The 19781-nt window shown below is 36.4% G+C and overlaps 3 protein-coding genes across 5 annotated transcripts in view; 2 read left to right on the forward strand and 1 right to left on the reverse strand.

The window, feature by feature from the left end:
* Positions 1-1767: 1767 nt before the first annotated feature.
* On the reverse strand, positions 1768-18643 carry itpa (inosine triphosphatase (nucleoside triphosphate pyrophosphatase)). Its single transcript, XM_079830304.1, has 9 exons — positions 18567-18643; positions 6995-7089; positions 6036-6093; positions 5887-5951; positions 5733-5806; positions 5597-5628; positions 3793-3905; positions 3166-3242; positions 1768-2805 (listed from the first exon to the last, which is right to left on the reverse strand). Exons 2-9 carry the CDS (start codon positions 7055-7057, stop codon positions 2676-2678), a joined length of 612 nt encoding a protein of 203 aa, XP_079686430.1. The 5' UTR covers positions 7058-7089; positions 18567-18643; the 3' UTR covers positions 1768-2675.
* On the forward strand, positions 7253-18367 carry mettl13 (methyltransferase 13, eEF1A lysine and N-terminal methyltransferase). The gene is made up of 8 exons (XM_079830549.1): positions 7253-7602; positions 10077-10818; positions 12468-12667; positions 12759-12948; positions 13039-13212; positions 14237-14449; positions 16769-16900; positions 17017-18367. Exons 1-8 carry the CDS (start codon positions 7450-7452, stop codon positions 17307-17309), a joined length of 2097 nt encoding a protein of 698 aa, XP_079686675.1. The 5' UTR covers positions 7253-7449; the 3' UTR covers positions 17310-18367.
* A 66-nt stretch (positions 18644-18709) lies between the features above and the next one.
* Positions 18710-19781, forward strand: part of dnm3a (dynamin 3a) — a 66993-nt gene continuing 65921 nt past the window's right edge. For all 3 annotated transcript variants that reach the window (XR_013817641.1, XM_079831425.1, XM_079831426.1), the window contains exons 1-2: positions 18710-19046; positions 19295-19505. Coding sequence is in view for 2 of the 3 variants with exons in the window: in XM_079831425.1 (XP_079687551.1) it covers positions 19345-19505 (161 nt within the window). In the remaining variant the exon portion in view is untranslated. The remainder of the gene's footprint in view (positions 19047-19294; positions 19506-19781) is intronic.

Raw genomic sequence — 19781 nt, forward strand, 5'->3', positions numbered from 1 at the left:
CAGACAAAAGCATTACCACACGATTAAGAGTTGAGGAATGTTGTTGTGTATAATTGAGGGCCATCAAGGTACCTGTTTCTCACCGTCTTTCTTTGTTTTCCATGGATGCCACTCCTTGATCTTTATGGGCACACTCCCATTAGCCCAGCAGGACGCGGCCCGTGTTTTGATGTGGTTTGGACATAGACAGTTAGCTAGGGCTCCTGAATACCAGAAATGTTTACCCTAGCCATTTGACTCAGTGCTCTGTCGCATTCTCTCAGCAGTTGTTTGCCTCCCAATCATCCCGTGCAACCATGAGGAATTCAAACCTGTGCTTTTAAAAATTCTTTCCCCCCACAATGATCCAAACTAAATTTAAGAGCATCCAGCAAGCAAATCCATTGTAAAAGGCCCTCAAATGCGTAAAACCCAACTATTTTCAGTTTGAAATTTGAGCCTAGCAGACATCATTTAAATGTTTGCTTTATAGCCGTATAAAAGTTTTTTAGCTTAGTGATTATATTTCTGTGTCTGATGAATCTAACATTAGGCTCATATTAGAAATGTTGAACCCATCAGAAAATCAAGAGACCTAGAACTATGGCCGTCTTGGAGCGGTTACACAGACCAAAAGCAATTTATTGCTCCTATATGTATAAGCATTATTTATGGCATTGTACATGCATAGCAGTGTGTCTGAGTTATGGCTGAGAGCAAAAGCATATCACATACAAAAATGAACACACTACCATTTAAAAACTATACGATTTTTAAAAATGTATTTGATAGAAGTCTATTATGCTTATCAAGGCTGCATTTATTGTATCGAAAATACAATAAACACTAATATTTTGAAATAATGTATTTCAATATTATATTGTAATATATTTTTAAAATGTAGTTTATTCCTGTGATGGCAAAGCTGAATTTTCAGCATCATTACTCCAGTCTTCAGTGTCACATGATCGTTCAGAAATCATTCTAATATGATGATTTGCTGCTCAGGAAATATTTCGGATTATTATCAATGTTGAAAACAGTTGTGCTAATATTTTTTTTTTTTCAGAATTCTTTGATGAATAGAAAGTTCATAAGCATTTAACATAACAGCATTTATTTGAAATAGAAATCTTTTGTGTCATTGTGAATGTATTTACTGTCACTGTCAGCTGAAAAAATGTATTTATGTATTAATTTGTTTACTGATCCCACTGATTTTTTAACAAAACCCAATTACTGTCTATGGTAAAAACCATATACAATATACTAATGCAATATTTAAATGAAATAATATAATATTATAATAATATTGTGGGTGGTTGCTAGGGTCTTGTTAAATGGTACACATCAGTCTTTATGGTATTCAAAGCAAGTCTGCGTGTTAATTGATAATCAAAAGTCTTAGAAATGCAACAGCACACTTCTCAGCAAGCCACATTATTCATATCTGAAATGTAATTTGAATAGACCTCTCAAGTATAAACATTAGTAACAGTGATGGTTGCCTTAGGAAACACCACAAAAATAAAAAAAAGAATATTTTGGTACATCTTGTATCTTTTTTTCCCAAATGAAACTTCTTGAACCTTCTTTAAGAGAGCAATACTGCTTTCTCAATCAAATGCATCCATACACGTGTTACCAATAAAGGCTTCTTTGTCACGAGGGAAAGAGGGACAGGAAGAGAAAGCGAGCGAGCGAGTGAGTGAAATAATGAGAGAGAGAATGCAAGAAACAGCAGTGAAAACACTGCCTGCATGCCATTAATAATGAGAAACACAAACAGTAGAGGATAGAACTGTAATACAGTTAAATCTCCCCTGCGCAGAGGGCAGATGAACAAACAGGAGGTGTCACAGGAACATCCAGAAGATTTATGAGTCTGAATTCCCCATGTCTCTATCCTCAGACCTGCTCTGTCCTCGCATACACACACACACACACGCTTAACATTAGGGTAGACATCCATCGATTTTATATCAGGTTAATGATATCTTCTATCGCCTAACCCAAGCCCTACCCCTAAAACCTACCCATCATCAAAAGTTCTGGCCAATTTATAAGCCTTTTTGTGCCACTATGTGAGGACACTTGGCCCTCACAAACAGCCAAATTTCCTACACACGTCTGGTTCGCCATCTTTGTGGGGACTCTTCATAGTCGTAATAGTTTTTATACTGTACAAACTGTATATTCTATCCCCTTACACTAACCCTACCCCTAAACCTACCCATCACACAAAACTTTCTGCATTTTTACATTAAAAAAAAAACATTCTGAATGATTTATGAGCTTGTTTCCTCATGGGGACCTCAATTTAGGTCCCCATGAGTCAGTATGCATCCAGGTTGAAGTCCCCACCAGGACAGAAAAACGAAAACAAACACAACAAAACACACACAGCATTGCAAATGGGGACATACCATAAACAGTTTTTACAAGCTAACTATAATTCATATAGCTAATGGTAACTTAATTAACATCCATCTAGATTCATTGCCAATTTAAATTAAAATTAGAATGAAAGATGACGATATACTGTGATTTTTTTTTTTATAAACAAAGTATTTATTTAAAAGACAAAGAGGATGGAATACATTTTAAACCGTTTAAGACCAGCACATTAATGCATTGATTTGAGCCAGAGCCAAACTGAGCTGATTGGCCGATTCTGCTTGGAAAGAGAACAGAACTCAGTCTTGGTGTTTTGTGCGCTTGGTCTCCGGTGCGTCGTTAAGCTGGGAGAAGTGTTCCGACAAGGCTGCCAGGGCGCGGTACCGATGGGAGATGCTGTTCTTCACTTCTTTAGGGAGCTCAGCATAACTGCCCACAGAAACACAGCACAGAGGAAAGGGAAAAACAAAAGCAGGATCAAATTAAAAGAGCTTTCAAATGGTTCTAATAATTTTATCTAACAAATTTAACAGCATTTGATTTGAGCTATCGTTGGCATTAATTTAGTCAATAAGGCTTGTGTATCCTTATCCCTGATTTAAATGAATGTTTCATTCTTTAAGGATGAATACAGCCATTTTTGAATTCTTGCACTGCTATCACATGATCTGTTGGAAAAGTCTATCATAAATACTTGTACATATTGTTAATCAAAAAACATTGGATTTAATTTAAACAATACTGTCACCTAGTGGTGAACCTAGAAACACAAGTTAAAATTCTACTCACGTTTTTTCATAACCATCAGGCTGGAAACAAGGATCCCATCCAAAATCCCTTGGGCCCCTGGGCTCAACAATACGGCCCTGAAAAATATTATTAGAAATATCTGAGGGAAGAATCAAAACCTGCAAGCTATTGGGTTAACACACCATAACATATTCATACACACTACCTTTCAAAGGTTTGGGGTCATTATTTTTAAGAAAGAAAGAAATGCATGCATTATATAGATCAATAGTGACAGAAAATACATTTATAATGCTACAAAATGCTTCTTTTAAACGTTCTATTCATCAAAGAATCCTGAAAAATATATCAGTTTCTACAAAAATATTAAGCAGCAGAACGGTGATAAGAATAAGCAACGTTTCTTGAGCAGCAAAGCATCATATCAGAATGATTTCTGAAGGATCATGTGACACTGGTAATGGCTGGGGTAATGATGCTGAAAATTTATTTTTAAGTGGAAGTGTACATTACAAATCTGTGGTGTTTATATACAGAAAATATCACCTGTCAGTGGATTTAGTTAAAAAAATAAATAATAATAATTATAGTTGATAGCCTGTAGGAGCACCAAACCTCAATGTAAAAAACACTATATCTGATGGGACAGTGAATGAACATGCTCACCTCGGTTATTCCTCTGAACAGCTGAACTGGCTCCTCTTTTCCAGCACAGAAAGCAAATGTACACAGAGCCCAGGCTGATTTATCTTCAAAACCTGCCAGCAATTTATACAACCCTGCAAACACATTAAAGAAAACAGCTTAATAATTCACATAAATTCATGTAGCAAATCAGCTCAAAAGGGAAATATGAGCTGCCTGCCAGGGGATGAGCCAGTGAATGTGTTTTTTAAGGACAAACCAATTCACACCTATCTTTGGTGGACTGACCAATACAGAGGAGTGAATCTTGAGTGGGGAAAGTTCTTTGTCTCATTTTTATGACCTAAATTGCCTGTTTTATGCTGGTGTCAGATTGGTACAGTTTTACTCCAAAGGATGGTAAAAATAGTATAATACATTGTATAGTAACACACTATACTTCTTTAGTTAAGGCTCACAGAGAGTTGTTTCGATACCAAGAAGTATATGGCTGGCTGTAAGATATTAAATAAGAGATACATTCTTACACATGAATATAAGCATTTAAAATTACCTTAACATTACTAACACATCATTACTAGGCTAATATAACATAGGGGCATGCATGCACATCGGAATATATGATATACACTACCAGTCAAAAGATTGGAAACTGTACTATTTTGTTTGTTTTTGAAAGCAGTCCCTTCTTCTCACCAAGGCTGTATTTATTTGATCCAAAATACAGCAAAAACAGTATTATTGTGAAATATTTTTACAATTTGAAATAACTTTTTTCTATTTGAATATATATTTAAAATGCAATTGATTTCTGTGATTCAAAGCTGAATTTTCAGCATCATTACTCCAGTCATTAAAATAACATGGTCCTTCAGAAATCCTTCTAATATGATAATTTGCTGCTCAAGAAACATTTATGATTATTATCAATGTTGAAAACAGTTGTGTACAATTTTTTTTCAGGATTATTTAATGAATAGAACATTCAAAAGAACATTTATCTGAATTTATCTGAAATATAAATCTTATGCAACATTATAAATGTCTATACTGTCACTTGATCAATTTAATGCATCCTTGCTGAATAAATTTATTAATTTCTTTAAGTTCTTTCCCAAAAAAAAAATATTAAAAAAATTCTAACCCAAAACTTTTGAATGGTACAATATTACAAAAGCTTTCTATTTCAGATAAATACTGTTCTTTTGAACTTTCTATTCATCAAAGAATCCTAAAAAAATTTTTTACACAACTGCTTTCAACATTGATAATAATCATAACTGTTTCTTGAGCAGCAAAGAAGACTGGAGTAATGATGCTGAAAATTCAGCTTTACATCACAGGAATAAATTACATTTTAAAACATATTCAAGCAGAAAGCAGTTATTTTACATTTTAATCATATTTCACAATTTTACTGCTTTTTTTGTATTTTTAATAACATAAATGCGGCCTTGGTGAGCAGAAGAGACTTCTTTCAAAAACAAGCAAAATAGTACAATTTCCAAACTTTTGATTGGTAGTGTACAATCCGGAATAGTTTAATTGTGAGGTAAATGAAGATAATGTCTGTCTATGTATGTTAGGTGAGTTTTTCCAATTACCCTTTTTTGCCACATGTCCATTTGTGTCCACCGTGGGGAGACATGAATAGATTAAGGAAATTCAATACAGACTCATCTGCGCTAGGCCGATGATTTACATGAATATGTCCAAAAGGTTAAAAGCTTTCTGAAGATTAGAGCTGAATCGATTCAGCTGTGATTCAGACCAGATGCTACTACATTCAACAGATGTAGGCCAAATCTTTGTCAAAATGTCTTACCTTCAGGCTTTAGTTTATCCAGGAACCATTTTCTGTCAAGAGAAGAAAATATTTACTGTCCTGTGCAACAGACCTACACCATACATTATATTCATTTTATATTTACAGCATATAAAGGAACAAGAGAGAGACTCACATGTAAGGTCCTGGTAGTCCTCCTAGTGCCTTGAAGCACAGACAGGTGTCCTCCACCAGCACTGGCCCTTCCACCTTCACAGAAAACACACTTGACTTGTGAGCAGAGGCATCAACCGAGTGAAAGCCAGAGAAAAAGTGTGCAATTTACAAACCTGCTTTGCTGCTTCTTGACACTTCTGTATAGAAATCTCATCTGGTTCTCCCTGATATTCAGGCACTGTAAGCCACAATCACATTACAAATACAGCAACAGCATGCTTGATAAGCCAACAAAGCATAAGAATAATAGACAAATACTTACGGTCAATTTTCTTAGAAATCAGTTTGTAGGGAAATTTGTCACCAAGGATCTGAACTACCTGTTTGAACATGGAGCTATTAGATTAAATTAGTAAAATATATTTAATAACAAAAACATAGACTGTGTTTGATGCAGTTTTACCAATACTAACCTCTGCTGAGTCATATATTAACTTATGAATTTTGTTACATAATGTTAACATTTATTTTACCATTTATTTCTGTTCATTTTTGCAAATATAACATTTGTGACCCTGGACCACAAAACCAGTCATAAGTCGCATGGGTATATTTGTGGCAATAGCCAACAATACATTGTATGGGTCATTTTTGTTTTATGCCAAAAATCGTTAAGATATTAAGTAAAGATCATGTTCCATGAAGATATTTTGTAAATTTTCTACCATAATTATATATAAAAATGTATTATTACAACTTTAAAGGCGATTTTCTCAATATTTAGATTTTCTTGCACCCTCAGATTTTCAAATTGGTATATCTCGGCCAAATATCCCTATCCTAACAAACCACACATCAATGGAAAGCTTATGTATTCAGCTTTCAGATGATGTATAAATCTATGACATAATTATGACTGGGTTTGTGGTCCAGGGTCACATTTATGATTTGCTGTAATGTTGACCATGATCCTAGCCACTGAAGAAATAAAAAGGTATTTTTTAATAGTTTTGTAGCCTATTTGTGGAAATCACTCGAATGTGAGCAGTTGGTTAACTTCAATATAAGACGAAAAATCTTATAAACTATAAAATACACCAACTAACTAGTCGTTTATTTAGCAGTGGACATGGCATATTTATGAAGCTGCCATTACATATTTTACAGTGTTTACATGTGAGGAGGGAGAGACCATTCATTCCCTGCAAGACACTTATTCAAATTGTTTTACATTGTATTTTTGTGGCTGGATCACTATTATGAAACATGCCACACTCTCACCTCCTCCAATTTTTTCGCGTTCCCGGTAACGAATACCACAGCTCTGCCGGTAGGTACTGCCATGCTTCAGCCTGTTTCGGCCATGCAACAACTCACTGTCGGAATATAAAAACACACGGACTTGTCATGCCAAAAACCAATCGTATTCGTCGATTTACAACTTCCACCAATCAGTGAACGCCTGTGCCACATTCTAGATACGCCTCCCTCACACACTGACCAATCGCTGCTTGTTCGGTGTCGTCCTTCTGTAAAATCACTCCGGGTGGAAAGTGCAAAACATGTGGGAGAGCTTCATCACATGTCAACGAGTGCATTATAGAAATAATTTCATCAGTAGTATTTACCCACTAAATATCTCAGTAAAGTGTTATCTTACTGCAAAAAAGTTATAATCATCAGTTAATCTGAATAGACCTTAATTGATAGGGGTTTTGAGGATCCGATCCATAAGCATGAGCTTATTGCCTCGCACCGCTGAGGAGTTCAGCTCAGCCGACTACTGGGAGCGCTTTTTCCGTAAAAGAGGAGAAAAGGCTTTCGAGTGGTACGGAGACTACAACTCGCTCTGCGGTGTATTGCATAAATACATTAAATCTCGTGATAAGGTAACTATGATTTTAATAATGCCAAAATCCAATGATTCCTATTGCTCTCATATCAAAGATAAATTCTTCAGCCTACACCTGTGGTGATTCATATTCCATGTCATATCAATGCTCTTCAAATGTTTGTGCTCTGTGTAAGGTAACTTGGTTACAAACATTCTTCCAAAAATCTTCCTTTGTGTACAGCAGAACAAATACATTTATACAGGTTTGGAACAATTTGAGAGTAAAAGGTGACAGAATTTTTATTTTTGGGTTAACTATCCCTTTAAAATTCAGACGGCAGCAGTTTTATTAGGCCGCTGTCACTTTAAGAGCTGCTCGGATCCAATATACTGTTACACGTGTTTTATTTCTCTGCTGTTTATATTCACTTAAGACAGAACAGACTATGTTTACTAGGATACTCACAGAGAGCATACTTTAATGTAATATAGTGTGAATATGTCCGTTCAAGTAGAGCTGGGCGATATGGAGCAAAAATTATATCTCTATATATTTTGCTATATCTCGATATACGATAAATATCTCGATATCTTTACTGGAAAAATAACTTCCCAAAAACAAATATGAAAAGTGCAAAGAGCAAAGAGGTAGGCAGTTCATTTAGGAACAAAGTAGGGATGCAACAATACAGTAAGTCCACAGTTCAATACATACCTCAGTTTTCTTACCACATTTTTGGTTCGGTTCGGTTCTGATGGCTAGTCGCAACAGATTTTTGCTATTCTATTCTTAGCCGAACAGCAAGAGCTTAAGGAGGAAAAAATACTATTTTTTATTGCAATACTCTTTCTTTATTTTGCTTAAAAGACTTGAAAAACCTTACTTAAACTTAAAACTTTACTTTTAAAAAACCTTGTACACATTCCTAGTGTACTGTATAATTTAAAATAAATATATATAAAGATTTACAATGGCGGCTAAAAGCTGTACATCAGTATTTAAGTATGAAATTGAATGAATAAATGTAAAAATAAAACACTACATAGACTTCACTATAAAATATACATGATTCTTATTAAAGCTACTGTATAGTTCTTCAGTCAAGAGCAGTGAGTGATTTTCTCTTTCTTTTGTTGTTGTATTAGCATTAGAGGGACAGTTCACTCAAAAATGAAAATTCTGTCATTGATTACTCGCGGTCAAGTTGTTTTAAACCTGAATAAAGTTCTTTCTTCTGTTGGACATATTTTTAAGAATAATGGAAACCAAACAGTTGCTGGTCCCCATTGTAGGAAATAATAATATGGATGAAAATCGCTACCATCAACTGTCTGGTATTCAACAGAAGAAATGAATACAGGTTTGGAACAACATTAGAGTTAGTAAATAATGACATCATTTTAGAGGTGAACTGTCCCTTTAAGGACCAGTGGCAGCGTGTTCACTATTGGCTGTCCTACTGTCAATTTAAGACTTGCACGCATCATATATACAGACACACGCCGATTTTACTTTCACTTTAGACATAACCGACTGTGTTTATGTTAACCTTGTGTGTATTTGACATTATTAGCGCAGTAAGATTTAGTCCAGTAATCACTTTTGTTTGACAGGCTTTTAGTGCGCGCGCATTACTTAAGTAACCTTCTCCAATTCAGCAGCAAGCCGCTCGCTCTCTCTGTAGTGTACAGTCGCGGGAGTTCTTGTCTCGCAAAGTAATGCCGACTAGGTAAACTGTATTTTGGATCAAGTGTTTGAGATCCAACTGTCGGCATTCATGGCAGTAGACATCTGTCTGCTGTTCGTCCGACTCCTTAAAACCGAAGTTTCTCCATATAATGGAGCCAGTTGTCCTTTTTTTTAAGACGAGTTCTGTAGCCTCGGGGCTGGTTGCGGACGCCGCCATGTTCAATGAGACAACACGCGAGGGGAGGGGGAACAACACCAAGGAGGTGGGGGGCGAGCGAGCGGGGGCGAGCACAGCACAGAACGCAAACAAGCAAAGTGGCGGAATCAGAATTAAATACAAACAATATATCGATATATACGATATGTCAAAATCCATATCGTGTTGAAAAAATATCACGATATATTTTAAATATCGAGATATCGCCCACCCCTACGTTCAAGCACAAAAAGACGTGAAAGAGAGCATTCAATTCAGCAATCGCACACTTTCTGAGCGTGCTTTGGATGTGTGCACACAAAAAACTTCTAACACTATTGAATTGAGTTCTCTTTTGCTTATTCTTGCGCTTGAATATTTAAATCGGGCAGACCTTGTTGTCGAACCCTGCTTTGTGTGATAAACAGACCAAAATATAATTCAGATAAATTTCACTGTCACTGGAACAACTGATTAATTGTAAAGATCTGACTCTAAAGAATGATTCTCTACTTCTTTCACACTTTTGAGAGTAATGACTGAACTATTTTTAAGCAACCAATTATTCTTCACGAACCTAAATAGGTAGGTTGTACAAGCGTTATGTAAACTTATCAGGAGAATTGTAACTGTTGTTCTGCAGGTGTTGGTGGTCGGCTGTGGTAACTCTGAGCTGAGTGAACAGCTCTATGATGTTGGCTACCATCAGCTAACCAACATTGACATCAGCGAGACGGTGGTGTCTCACATGAACCAGCGGAACGCAGAGCGCCGTCCTGACCTGACCTTCCAGCAGGTGGATGCCACCCAGACAGGCTTTGAGAGCGAGAGCTTTCAGGCAGCCCTAGATAAGGGCACGCTTGATGCCATGGCTTCAGAAGAGAACGGTGCTCTTGCAGACAAGATGTTTGCAGAAGTTGGCAGAGTTTTGAGTGTTGGGGGCCGGTATGTCTGCATAACATTAGCCCAGGAGCATGTCATAAAGCTGGCCGTGGAACATTTCGCCCAGGGCTGGGCTGTACGAATTCACTGTCTAAGTGGACAGCAGAACGAAGTGTCTGATTCCTCCTTCGCCCTCCCGGTTTTCGTTTTGGTCTGCACCAAATTCCGCCAAGCGCCTCCGTTTGCAGTGCTTGAGCTGTGTCAGGGGGAGGATGGCGCTCCAGTTAGACTCGCATCAGTACCGGAACTCTTGTCTGCTGTGAAGGAGAAGCAGGCCTACAATCTAATGCTACATAAGCTCAGAGGTGGAACAGATGCTAGCAGCACACAGTCCCTCACACTGTGCCATGCAGCCACCGGCCGGCCTCGATACACTCTTACAGTACAGGACAGCCTGCCTTCTGCCAAGCTGCCACGGAGTAACCAATTTGCCATCTTTATCGGTGAGCATTTGGTTGTTTTGCCTCTTCATTGTGATGATCACTGTCATAAGCCAAGACGAGTGTAATTACCTGTTTTTTTAACCTGTGCAACAGTTGAGTTCTGGAAGTAAAAAACCCTCTTTTTTTTCTCCATTAGGGAACTGATTTAATGAAAACGTATAAACCGTTTAAACCCTGTAGTCAGTAATTTTATCCTTTAAAACTCATCTTTGATCAACAAAATTATATATTTAAAGTTTTTTCATTTGTATTTATGCCTTAAAATAGCTTGAATAGGGGTGTCGCAATATACCGGTATTGACGATAACCGTGATATTCAAAGCACGAAAAATCGACATCGTGTTAATTTAGGGTGTGGCAATATACCGGTATTGGCGATAACCACAATATTGAAAATGAATAGAGTTTATGAGTTAATTTATTAACTACGATCTCATGAAGACCTAGAAATCTAAAACGATTGATTTAAAGATGTGTGTATATATATATATATATATATATATATATATATATATATATATATATATATATATATATATATATATATATATATATATACATATACATTTTTAAATCAATCGTTTTAGATTTCTAGGTCTTCATGAGATCGTAGTTAATAAATTAACTCATAAACTCTAATACATTTTTTTTAAGTACACAGTCTTTACTTTTGTCCAATTTTCAAATATTTTTTTGCTTCAAATCAAAGTTTGTATTGTTGTGATTCACATCATAGCTGCTTGGTTCATTGCTTTTAACTCTTAAATGACCAAATGATCAAATATTTCCTTATAATGACTAAAATGATTAAATTGTATATTTCATCTCTGTCCGTGGCCACATGTATCAACTTGTGTTTGTATGTGTGTTCCCTCTTATATCAGTGCAAGCTTAGCTTAGAAATGCTGTACAATATCTAAGTGTTTGCGATAAACAAATATTTCAAAACGCATGAGCCATGTTTTCAAAAATATACTCATTGCATTCATGTAAAAACTTTTATACCATTTTCAGGAATTTCTTTAGAGCACCTGATTCCTGAAAACTGCTGTTTTTGAATTTTGCAATATTTACAGAAAAACTGTCAGTGTTTCATCTCTTTTGCCAGCTTCTTCTACTCATAAAAAGAACAAGAAAAAGGCCAAACCTAAGTGCTCACGATAAAAAAAATCTTTTAAAACACATAAGCCACGTTCTTAAAAATGTACTCGTAAAAACATGTAAAAACTTTTATATCATTTTCAGAAAATGTAAAAATGTTATGCCTCATGATGTAACCATCAAAAGCAATAACATTTCCATTTACGCCTTGAATACAGTGTACACATCCTAATAATTATTTTCAAAAAGTTTTTAAATATTAATATATACATATATTTAAGGTAAAAAGTATTTTTTACACAAAGAGCAGGAATTAATCATTTAAAATCTGTTTTTGGTCACACCACATGCCATTTTACAACCTGAACTGTCCTTGCCTTGTTATAAAAAGTTCAAATGATCTGATATTTTTAAAACGGACATTGATACACAGTCATGGGGTCTTCATGGGTCCTTTCTATGATCAAATTTCTCTGTTTTCTTTTCAGTATGTTAGTTGTACCACACGGTTTTGTTGGTTGCACCACATGACTTTGATTTTTTTTTAGTTCCCCAGGGCCGTGAGTCTGATTGGTTATATGGCTCAGCTGAAGGTCGGACTCAGCTAGCGTCCAGTGCAAAATTCAGACGCCTGGTTATTGTGGCAATGCATCGAGATCAGGAGTATGAGGACATGCAAGCGGTCCAATCAGAGCTCTCTCCAATGGTGATGGAACTCGCTCCTCCTGGAATGCCAGCCAATCAGCAGGTGGACGAGAAAAACACGCAACTGTATTACTCTTTATCTTGTCTTCATTCCTCACTCATGCACTTTCTCTTTCACATTTCCTCTGGTATAGGTGCCGTTCCTGTCTGTGGGAGGAGATCTGGGGTGGAGGGAGGTCATTGGACGAGGGCTCAGTGCTTTGACTGGAGAGTACTCTGTGGAGGATGTGAGAGGAGAGGATGGTCAACTCTATCGTAGGCTGGTCTTCATGAACAATTCCCAGCTGGTGCAGTCAGAGAGCAGACTCCGGTCTGCCGCCACAGGTGCAGTTAAAGAATACCTGGATGCTGAAAACAGCTGTGTTTGAATTCTGCAACTGAATACTTATGTCAGTGTTTCATCTCGTTTATCAGCTTCTTCTACTCATAAAAAGAGGAACAAGAAAAAAACCAAAGCTGTTTCTGAAGCCCCTGCTTTAATGGAAGCTAAAGATCGTAGTGTGGACAGGGGTTTTCTCTGCTGTACACATCATGAAGTCATGGTGGCGGGTTTAGCCATGCTAGGAATGGATGCAATCAATAATAAAGGTAACTGTGACAACATTAAAAAAGTTAGAAGCATTTCAAAAAGGTTGTATCGTTTTCCTTTTTAATAAAAGGTGAACTGTGCACTTTATGTGATGTCAAAATACTTTATTATAACCCAGCTAAGTCTAAGTTACCATACTGCCCTTCACATGTCACTTTCACTAAATATGCAGACAGCAATATTAGTCCTGAAGTAGATACTACCACTCAAAAGTTTGTGGTCGATAAGATTTTTCAATGTTTTTGAAGGAAGTCTCACCAAGACTGCATTTATTTGATCAAATATTATTATAATTTTATTCCTGTGATGGTATAGCTTTATTGCGTGTTCCTTTATGAGTTTTAATAATGGTTCTTTTGAAGAGTTAGTTTAAAAAGTATTATTATTTTTGTAGTTTGCAATTTTTCCGCTACTAGTACTGCATCAATAAAAAATTATATTACACACCGTCAAATGTAGGTTATAATGTATTCACCCTCATGCTGTTCCATATTTTGCTGGGGGGGTCCGTTGAACTCAGAAGTAGAAATTTTGGAAGAATTGTTATGCAGCTTTTGTCGATAAATGATGGTTTAAAAACAATAAATCCATAAATCCTTCCATAAATCTTGCATCTAGCCTGTATAAAAAAAAATTGGATGTGGAACAGTGTGAGGGTGAATACGTTATAGCCTACATTTGATGGTGTGAAATATAATCGTTTATTGATGCGGTACTGGTAGCAGCAAAATTGCAAACAGCAAATTGCAATTCACAGAATGGCACAGTGTGTTAGGTTACTACAGTACATATGTCAGAACCAATGCCGTTTTTCTGTAAATTGAATGTCAGGTAGCTTTGGTAAGTGATAACTAGTCGATTTCGGTCTGTTCCTCACACAAAGCTATTGTATGAGATCAGAACACTGCAATAAAGAGCATGAATTATATGGACCACTATTATGGTGCCGAATGTCAGTCCCCCTCAACGGTATGCATAATTCACAAAAAAATCTGTTCTGACTAGTCACATGTTCTCCAACAGATCACCCAGTGTCCGTGTTACTGGTGGGACTAGGTGGCGGGGGTCTGCCCCAGTTTCTTCATGACTTTGTGCCTTGTGCACGGGTGGAAGTGGTTGAACTGGACCCAGCAGTGCTGGAAGTGGCTCAGACCTGGTTTGGATTTCAGACCGACAAGAGGCTGAAAGTTATACTGGGAGACGGACTGGAGCACATCAAAACACTGGAGAGCCAGGGTGAGAGAACATCTACCCCCGGTTTCACAGACAAGGCTTAAGATAGTCTTAGACTAAAATGTTTGAGCTGTTTTAACTGAAAGCAACTTGCACTGACATATCTTGAAATATGCCAGTGCCATTGGTTTGACTCAACATGCACACCAGTAATGTTTTTTTCTAGTGTATGTTTATAAAAGCTACTTAAATGCCCTAATTTAACTAAGGCCTAATCCTGGTTTAGTCTAAGAAACCGAGCCCTAGACTCAAAATTCTTAACCTTTTTGACTCAAAGGCCCCCCCCTGTTGTCCACAACAATATTCGAAGGCCCAATGAGTTTTCCAGTTTTTCTAACTAGAATATTTTGTACTCACAATTATTAGCTGATAAAATATTTTGGTAACTTTACAATAAGGTTTCATTTGTTAGCATTAATTAACTGCATTAGTTATCATGAACTATCAATGAACAATACTTCTACAGTATTTATTCATCTTAGTTAATGTTAATTTCAGCATTTAATAATGAATAAATAAAACCTTATTGTAAAGTGTTAGCAATGTTTTAGAGATTGGCATAACTAGAAAAATGTATATTCATTATAAAATAGTCCATGGTGTTGTACATTTTGTATTCATTTCTTGTTTCATTCATTCAAGATTTTCAAGACAGTGGGACTCCTGAATTCTTGAATCCAATTTGGAATAATCGTTAAAAAATTGTGATCTCAATTCAAACACCCATGCAATCGAATGATTGACGAATTCGTAAATGACAACGATTCTCCTGTGTTAAACCTTTGACAAAATCACACCAGAACATTAAAATCTTTGTTTGCGCTACCGCTTAGCCAGAGAGAGTGGTTATCATGTTTAGGTATGAAACAGCTTCACAAACAGTCTTTTCATCCACACAGCATCGTTGTTTCTGTGTTACAAATCACAGAAGTACTGGGATAAAAGTTTCTATATATATAAACATTAAAATGTTCAAGTAAATATCCAAATAAATCTAATTATTAAACTAAATTAACCATATAAACTAAATTACTGATCTAATTACTGTTCAAATGCCCACATTGTCACTGTATGATAATTTAAATGAACTGATGACATCACCGTTTTCTCCAGAACAGCTTTACGGCCGAATAAAATTCTGTTGCATTATTTTCCTGTTTAACACTGTGAAGCTGCTTTGAAACAATCTGCATTGTTAAAAGCGCTATATAAATAAAGTTGACTTGACTTGACTATAAACACTGATTTCTAGACTGGGTAAACCCAGCCTGGTCTGCCGGCGATTTGATTTCGCCATGCAGCTCAGGCTGGAAACCTGTTTATTAATTTATCCTGCTTCTGTCACACTTTTGCGGGAACCGCAAAAGGACTATCCAATTGCATACACAGTCATTTGAATTGTGCTCGTTGATCATGCCTCTTGTGGTCTGATTGGTTGAAGGACTATCCAATTGCGTACAGAATCATTTGAATTATGCTCGTTGATCACGTCTCTTGTGCAGTAGAAAATACATAGCAGACTCCCCAGACCAATGTTCAATCTTAAATTGAGCTTGGTCTAAATTGAGCTTGGTCTTTCTACATTACCAATCGTAATAGAGCAAATCACATTTTGAGCAGCTTGGCGCTTCAAATAACTATTATATCGAATTGCATATTTACGCCATCAGGTGGCAACAAGTGACTGTTAAATAGAGATCGACCGATATATATACTGATACCAATTATTTGCATGTTTATATAACTGATATATAGTACCAATATTTATTATTGTTTTTGACAATAACAACAGCACTGAACTAAACAAACTGTTTTATTTAACACTTTTTAATACTGGAATTTCTGCAATTTCACGGCCTCATTACTTAATAAACTAAACACACGCCTACTATAAATAGACTATAAAACGTCTGAAAGAGTGCAAAAAATTTAAATATAGTGCACTGTCACTAAAGTGTCTTTTTAAAATAAAATCTACCTCTGATAAGGTAAACAAACAGGTAATGAATATAGCATGTAAAAAATAGTCATTCTAACAAATTAAAAAAAACAACTCCCCATAAATCAAGCATAGATATAAGCATTTGTTTTAAACTACATTTTCACAACAAAAAAAAGTGATTCCCAATTTAACCAGAATCGTGCTACTCTACTCTAATGTATAAAATATTTATACATGAACTCCTGTATATGCTTCTTTATGCATCAGTCTATTGATCATCTATTTTATGGAGAAAAGATGGAGGATTTGTGTTTTAGCTGCTTTGCACCACCTGTTCCTTCTAAAATATACTGTATACAATTTTTCTGCACTATTCATAGGGGGTCATTCTTTTGATGTCATCATGTTTGACGTTGACAGCAAAGACACCACCCTGGGCATGAGCTGCCCTCCATCTGCCTTTGTAGAAACATCAATTCTGAAGAGTGTTTACAGCTTATTAAGCCCTCGAGGTAAGCACTAAAAGACGTTTTGAAAAGTTATTTTGTTAAGATAGTAAAATATACTTTTGTGCTGTAATAAGTGGTCGTTTTTTCCATGATCAATTTGACCTTTTCCCCTCCCACAGGACTATTTATGTTGAACCTAGTGTGTCGAGACTCATCTCTCAGGAAGTCAGTTCTTGAACGCGTTCAAGCCGTTTTCCCGTGTGTGTTCTCTCGTGGAATCGAGGGTGAAGTCAACGAGGTGCTACTGTGTTGCAGAAGTGCAGGAGAGGGACACAAACCTCACAGCATTCCACAAACATTACAGCAGACAGCAAAAGACCTACAGAAGACACTACGTGCAAACACCCAGACTGCACCATGTGTGCCTCAAATAGACATCACTGCAATGCTGAATGACCTGAAAGTCATCTAAAGATTGAGGAAAGGTGTGGAGAGAAATTAAAAATACTAAAATAAATGGCTGATTTCACTTGTGCGCATCATTTTCAAAACATTATTCAAGTCCAAGTCTCGTGTTGGCATATATTCTGGTCCGTATTGCATCTTATTGTGGAAAACAACAACAAAACAAAACTTCTACTTAGAATGGAGCAGATCATCTGATTAACCTTTAAAGTCACCATTATTATTTTTTGTATGGAATATTGCAGTATTTATTATAAATGATATAAAGCGGCCAACCACAGTTTGATACCCTTCTATTTCAGTACTTTGAAAGAAAACACACCAAAATACTATTTCCGATGTTCAAAAGTATAATGCGTATATCAAAACTATACCAACTATTATCATTATCAATATATTTTGCACTTTAAGTAATTAAATGTCTTACTTTATAGGACAAATAATGACAATATAGGGAGGGACTACACTTAATGTTCACATAATAATAAGACTCCCTGGTAGGGTCAGTACATTTTATCTTGCTTTACTGGATTCATGTTTAAACCCAATGCTGTTGTGTCAAGGCCTGTTTGCTCCCTTGACTTTCAGCAAAGAAGAATTGTAATGGTCCTGAAACAGTAATAAAACAATTATAAATTCATTGACATTAAATATATGTAGTTTTTATTCCTCTGAGATATGCATTATAATAAACAATATGAATGAAATGTACTGGTGTAAAGAGAAATTCACTAGTGTTTATACATAGACAAACTATCTGGCAACCCTATAATGGCTGTGCAGTGTTATTTTTACTGGATGAGTCTACTGTATTGAAATGAGGGTGGATGTACCCTACAGTGGCATTCACTGACCTATCATGGGGTGGAAGGCCATAAAAACTAACTTATAACTAACGTATAGCATACTACTACTACCTATATGTATAATGTATACATCTCTGTTATTCAGATACCACTTATGTCTGTTTTGAAATTCTGGTGCTCCATATCCTCATTTCTGTTGCTCCATCATCATAATAGTATGTGTTTCAGCTATTCAAATAAATTATTGATTGATAGAAGTAATCACGTGTTGAATTTTGTTTTTGTTATTTTTTTTAGTTTTGACTTTCACAGATTAACCGGTCGCTACTGAGTTTTGCTTTTCTATATATTATGAATAGATACAGACTTCAATAACTAATTCTGGTCAATCGTTTAGATTGTGAAAGGAAAGGGACAGGGTCGCAAGCACGCGCCGCACGCCACTGCCGGTACCTTACCTTACATCACGGTCACTCTGCTTTTTTCCTTATCACTGAATTCATATATTTTTTTTGTTTTTGTTCCTCATACATTTGTGTGCATTAAATAACAAGGTGAAAAGCATACTTCTGAGTAGCCCCAAATATGTATCTTTATATTCGAGAGGAGTGGCGTCTGCGCGAGCACGCGCAAGCGCACTCAACGAAAAACGGACAGTTTGCTGTCAGGTTTCGACCACAAGTTGAGTTCAGGACTAATTAAAAGATATATTATTACGATTATTTAAACGAAGAGTTTCGTTGAAGATAGTTTTTTTGGTTTCGTTATATATCGCCTTATAGTTTCTTTCGGTTCGTCGTGTATAGAAAGGGGTGTGTGCTTTTAAGTTCAGTCACTGGTTAGTGCTCACACGAGCGCCGTTACATTGTACTGCTCCGTCTGTCAGGATTTTTTTACGGTCTATGGTCAGGACCAACGCTCTGGAAAACGAATTTCAGGTAACGTAATTAAACTGCTTTTGATTGACAAATGTAACCGATTAGTATGTTCATTGCATAAACTTTGTTAAAAAAAAAAAAAAAACTATAGGCTATCATTTAACGCAGTATCATTATTAGTTTTGTATATATCACCAGTGATTGATTAAGATACTTTATCTTGAAAAACTGCGCTTATTTAAAGTTGGCAGGTTGTTTCTCTCTCTCAATTGTAATTTTTCTTTTTTTATAACGTTACATAAACAAAGGTTTGCTGAGCCCAGTGATTCGCCCGCCGCATCCTCGCGGCTCCGTAACCATGGGCAACCGCGGGATGGAGGAGCTTATCCCGCTGGTGAACCGCCTGCAGGACGCCTTCAGTGCCATGGGACAGAGCTGCGACTTGGACCTGCCGCAGATAGCAGTGGTCGGGGGTCAGAGCGCAGGCAAAAGCTCTGTCCTGGAAAATTTCGTGGGCAGGTATGACACCATCATAACGGGCCAGTACTGTCTAGAATAGATAGTTGTGTATTATAATTAATAGTTCAGTTGAACATTCCAGGGAATAGCTAATGCTAAGACGTTATTAAAACCATTATTATTGGCCAAACCATGTGGGGTTTCAAAAACAGGCCGATATCTGTATCTGGGTGGTAGGTAGGTATCAGGGTGACTGAAGGATTATATAGAAATGTCAAAATCCTAACAAAAGAAATGGATAAAAACATTAAATGGCCATGTAGACATGGTTATTGG

Source organism: Gobio gobio (assembly GCF_949357685.1).
Source record: "Gobio gobio genome assembly, chromosome: 12".
NCBI lineage: Eukaryota > Metazoa > Chordata > Actinopteri > Cypriniformes > Gobionidae > Gobio > Gobio gobio.

Excerpts from the sequence above, each read along its gene's own strand:
- itpa (XM_079830304.1), bottom strand. The coding sequence starts at position 7,057 with ATGGCAGTACCTACCGGCAGAGCTGTGGTATTCGTTACCGGGAACGCG. Across the intron at positions 6,094-6,994 it reads ACGCGAAAAAATTGGAGGAG|GTAGTTCAGATCCTTGGTGA; the intron begins GTGAGAGTGTGG and ends ATGTTCAAACAG. Across the intron at positions 3,243-3,792 it reads TGTTCAGAGGAATAACCGAG|GGCCGTATTGTTGAGCCCAG; the intron begins GTGAGCATGTTC and ends AATATTTTTCAG.
- mettl13 (XM_079830549.1), top strand. The coding sequence starts at position 7,450 with ATGAGCTTATTGCCTCGCACCGCTGAGGAGTTCAGCTCAGCCGACTAC. Across the intron at positions 10,819-12,467 it reads CCAATTTGCCATCTTTATCG|TTCCCCAGGGCCGTGAGTCT; the intron begins GTGAGCATTTGG and ends ATTTTTTTTTAG. Across the intron at positions 16,901-17,016 it reads CAGCTTATTAAGCCCTCGAG|GACTATTTATGTTGAACCTA; the intron begins GTAAGCACTAAA and ends CCCCTCCCACAG.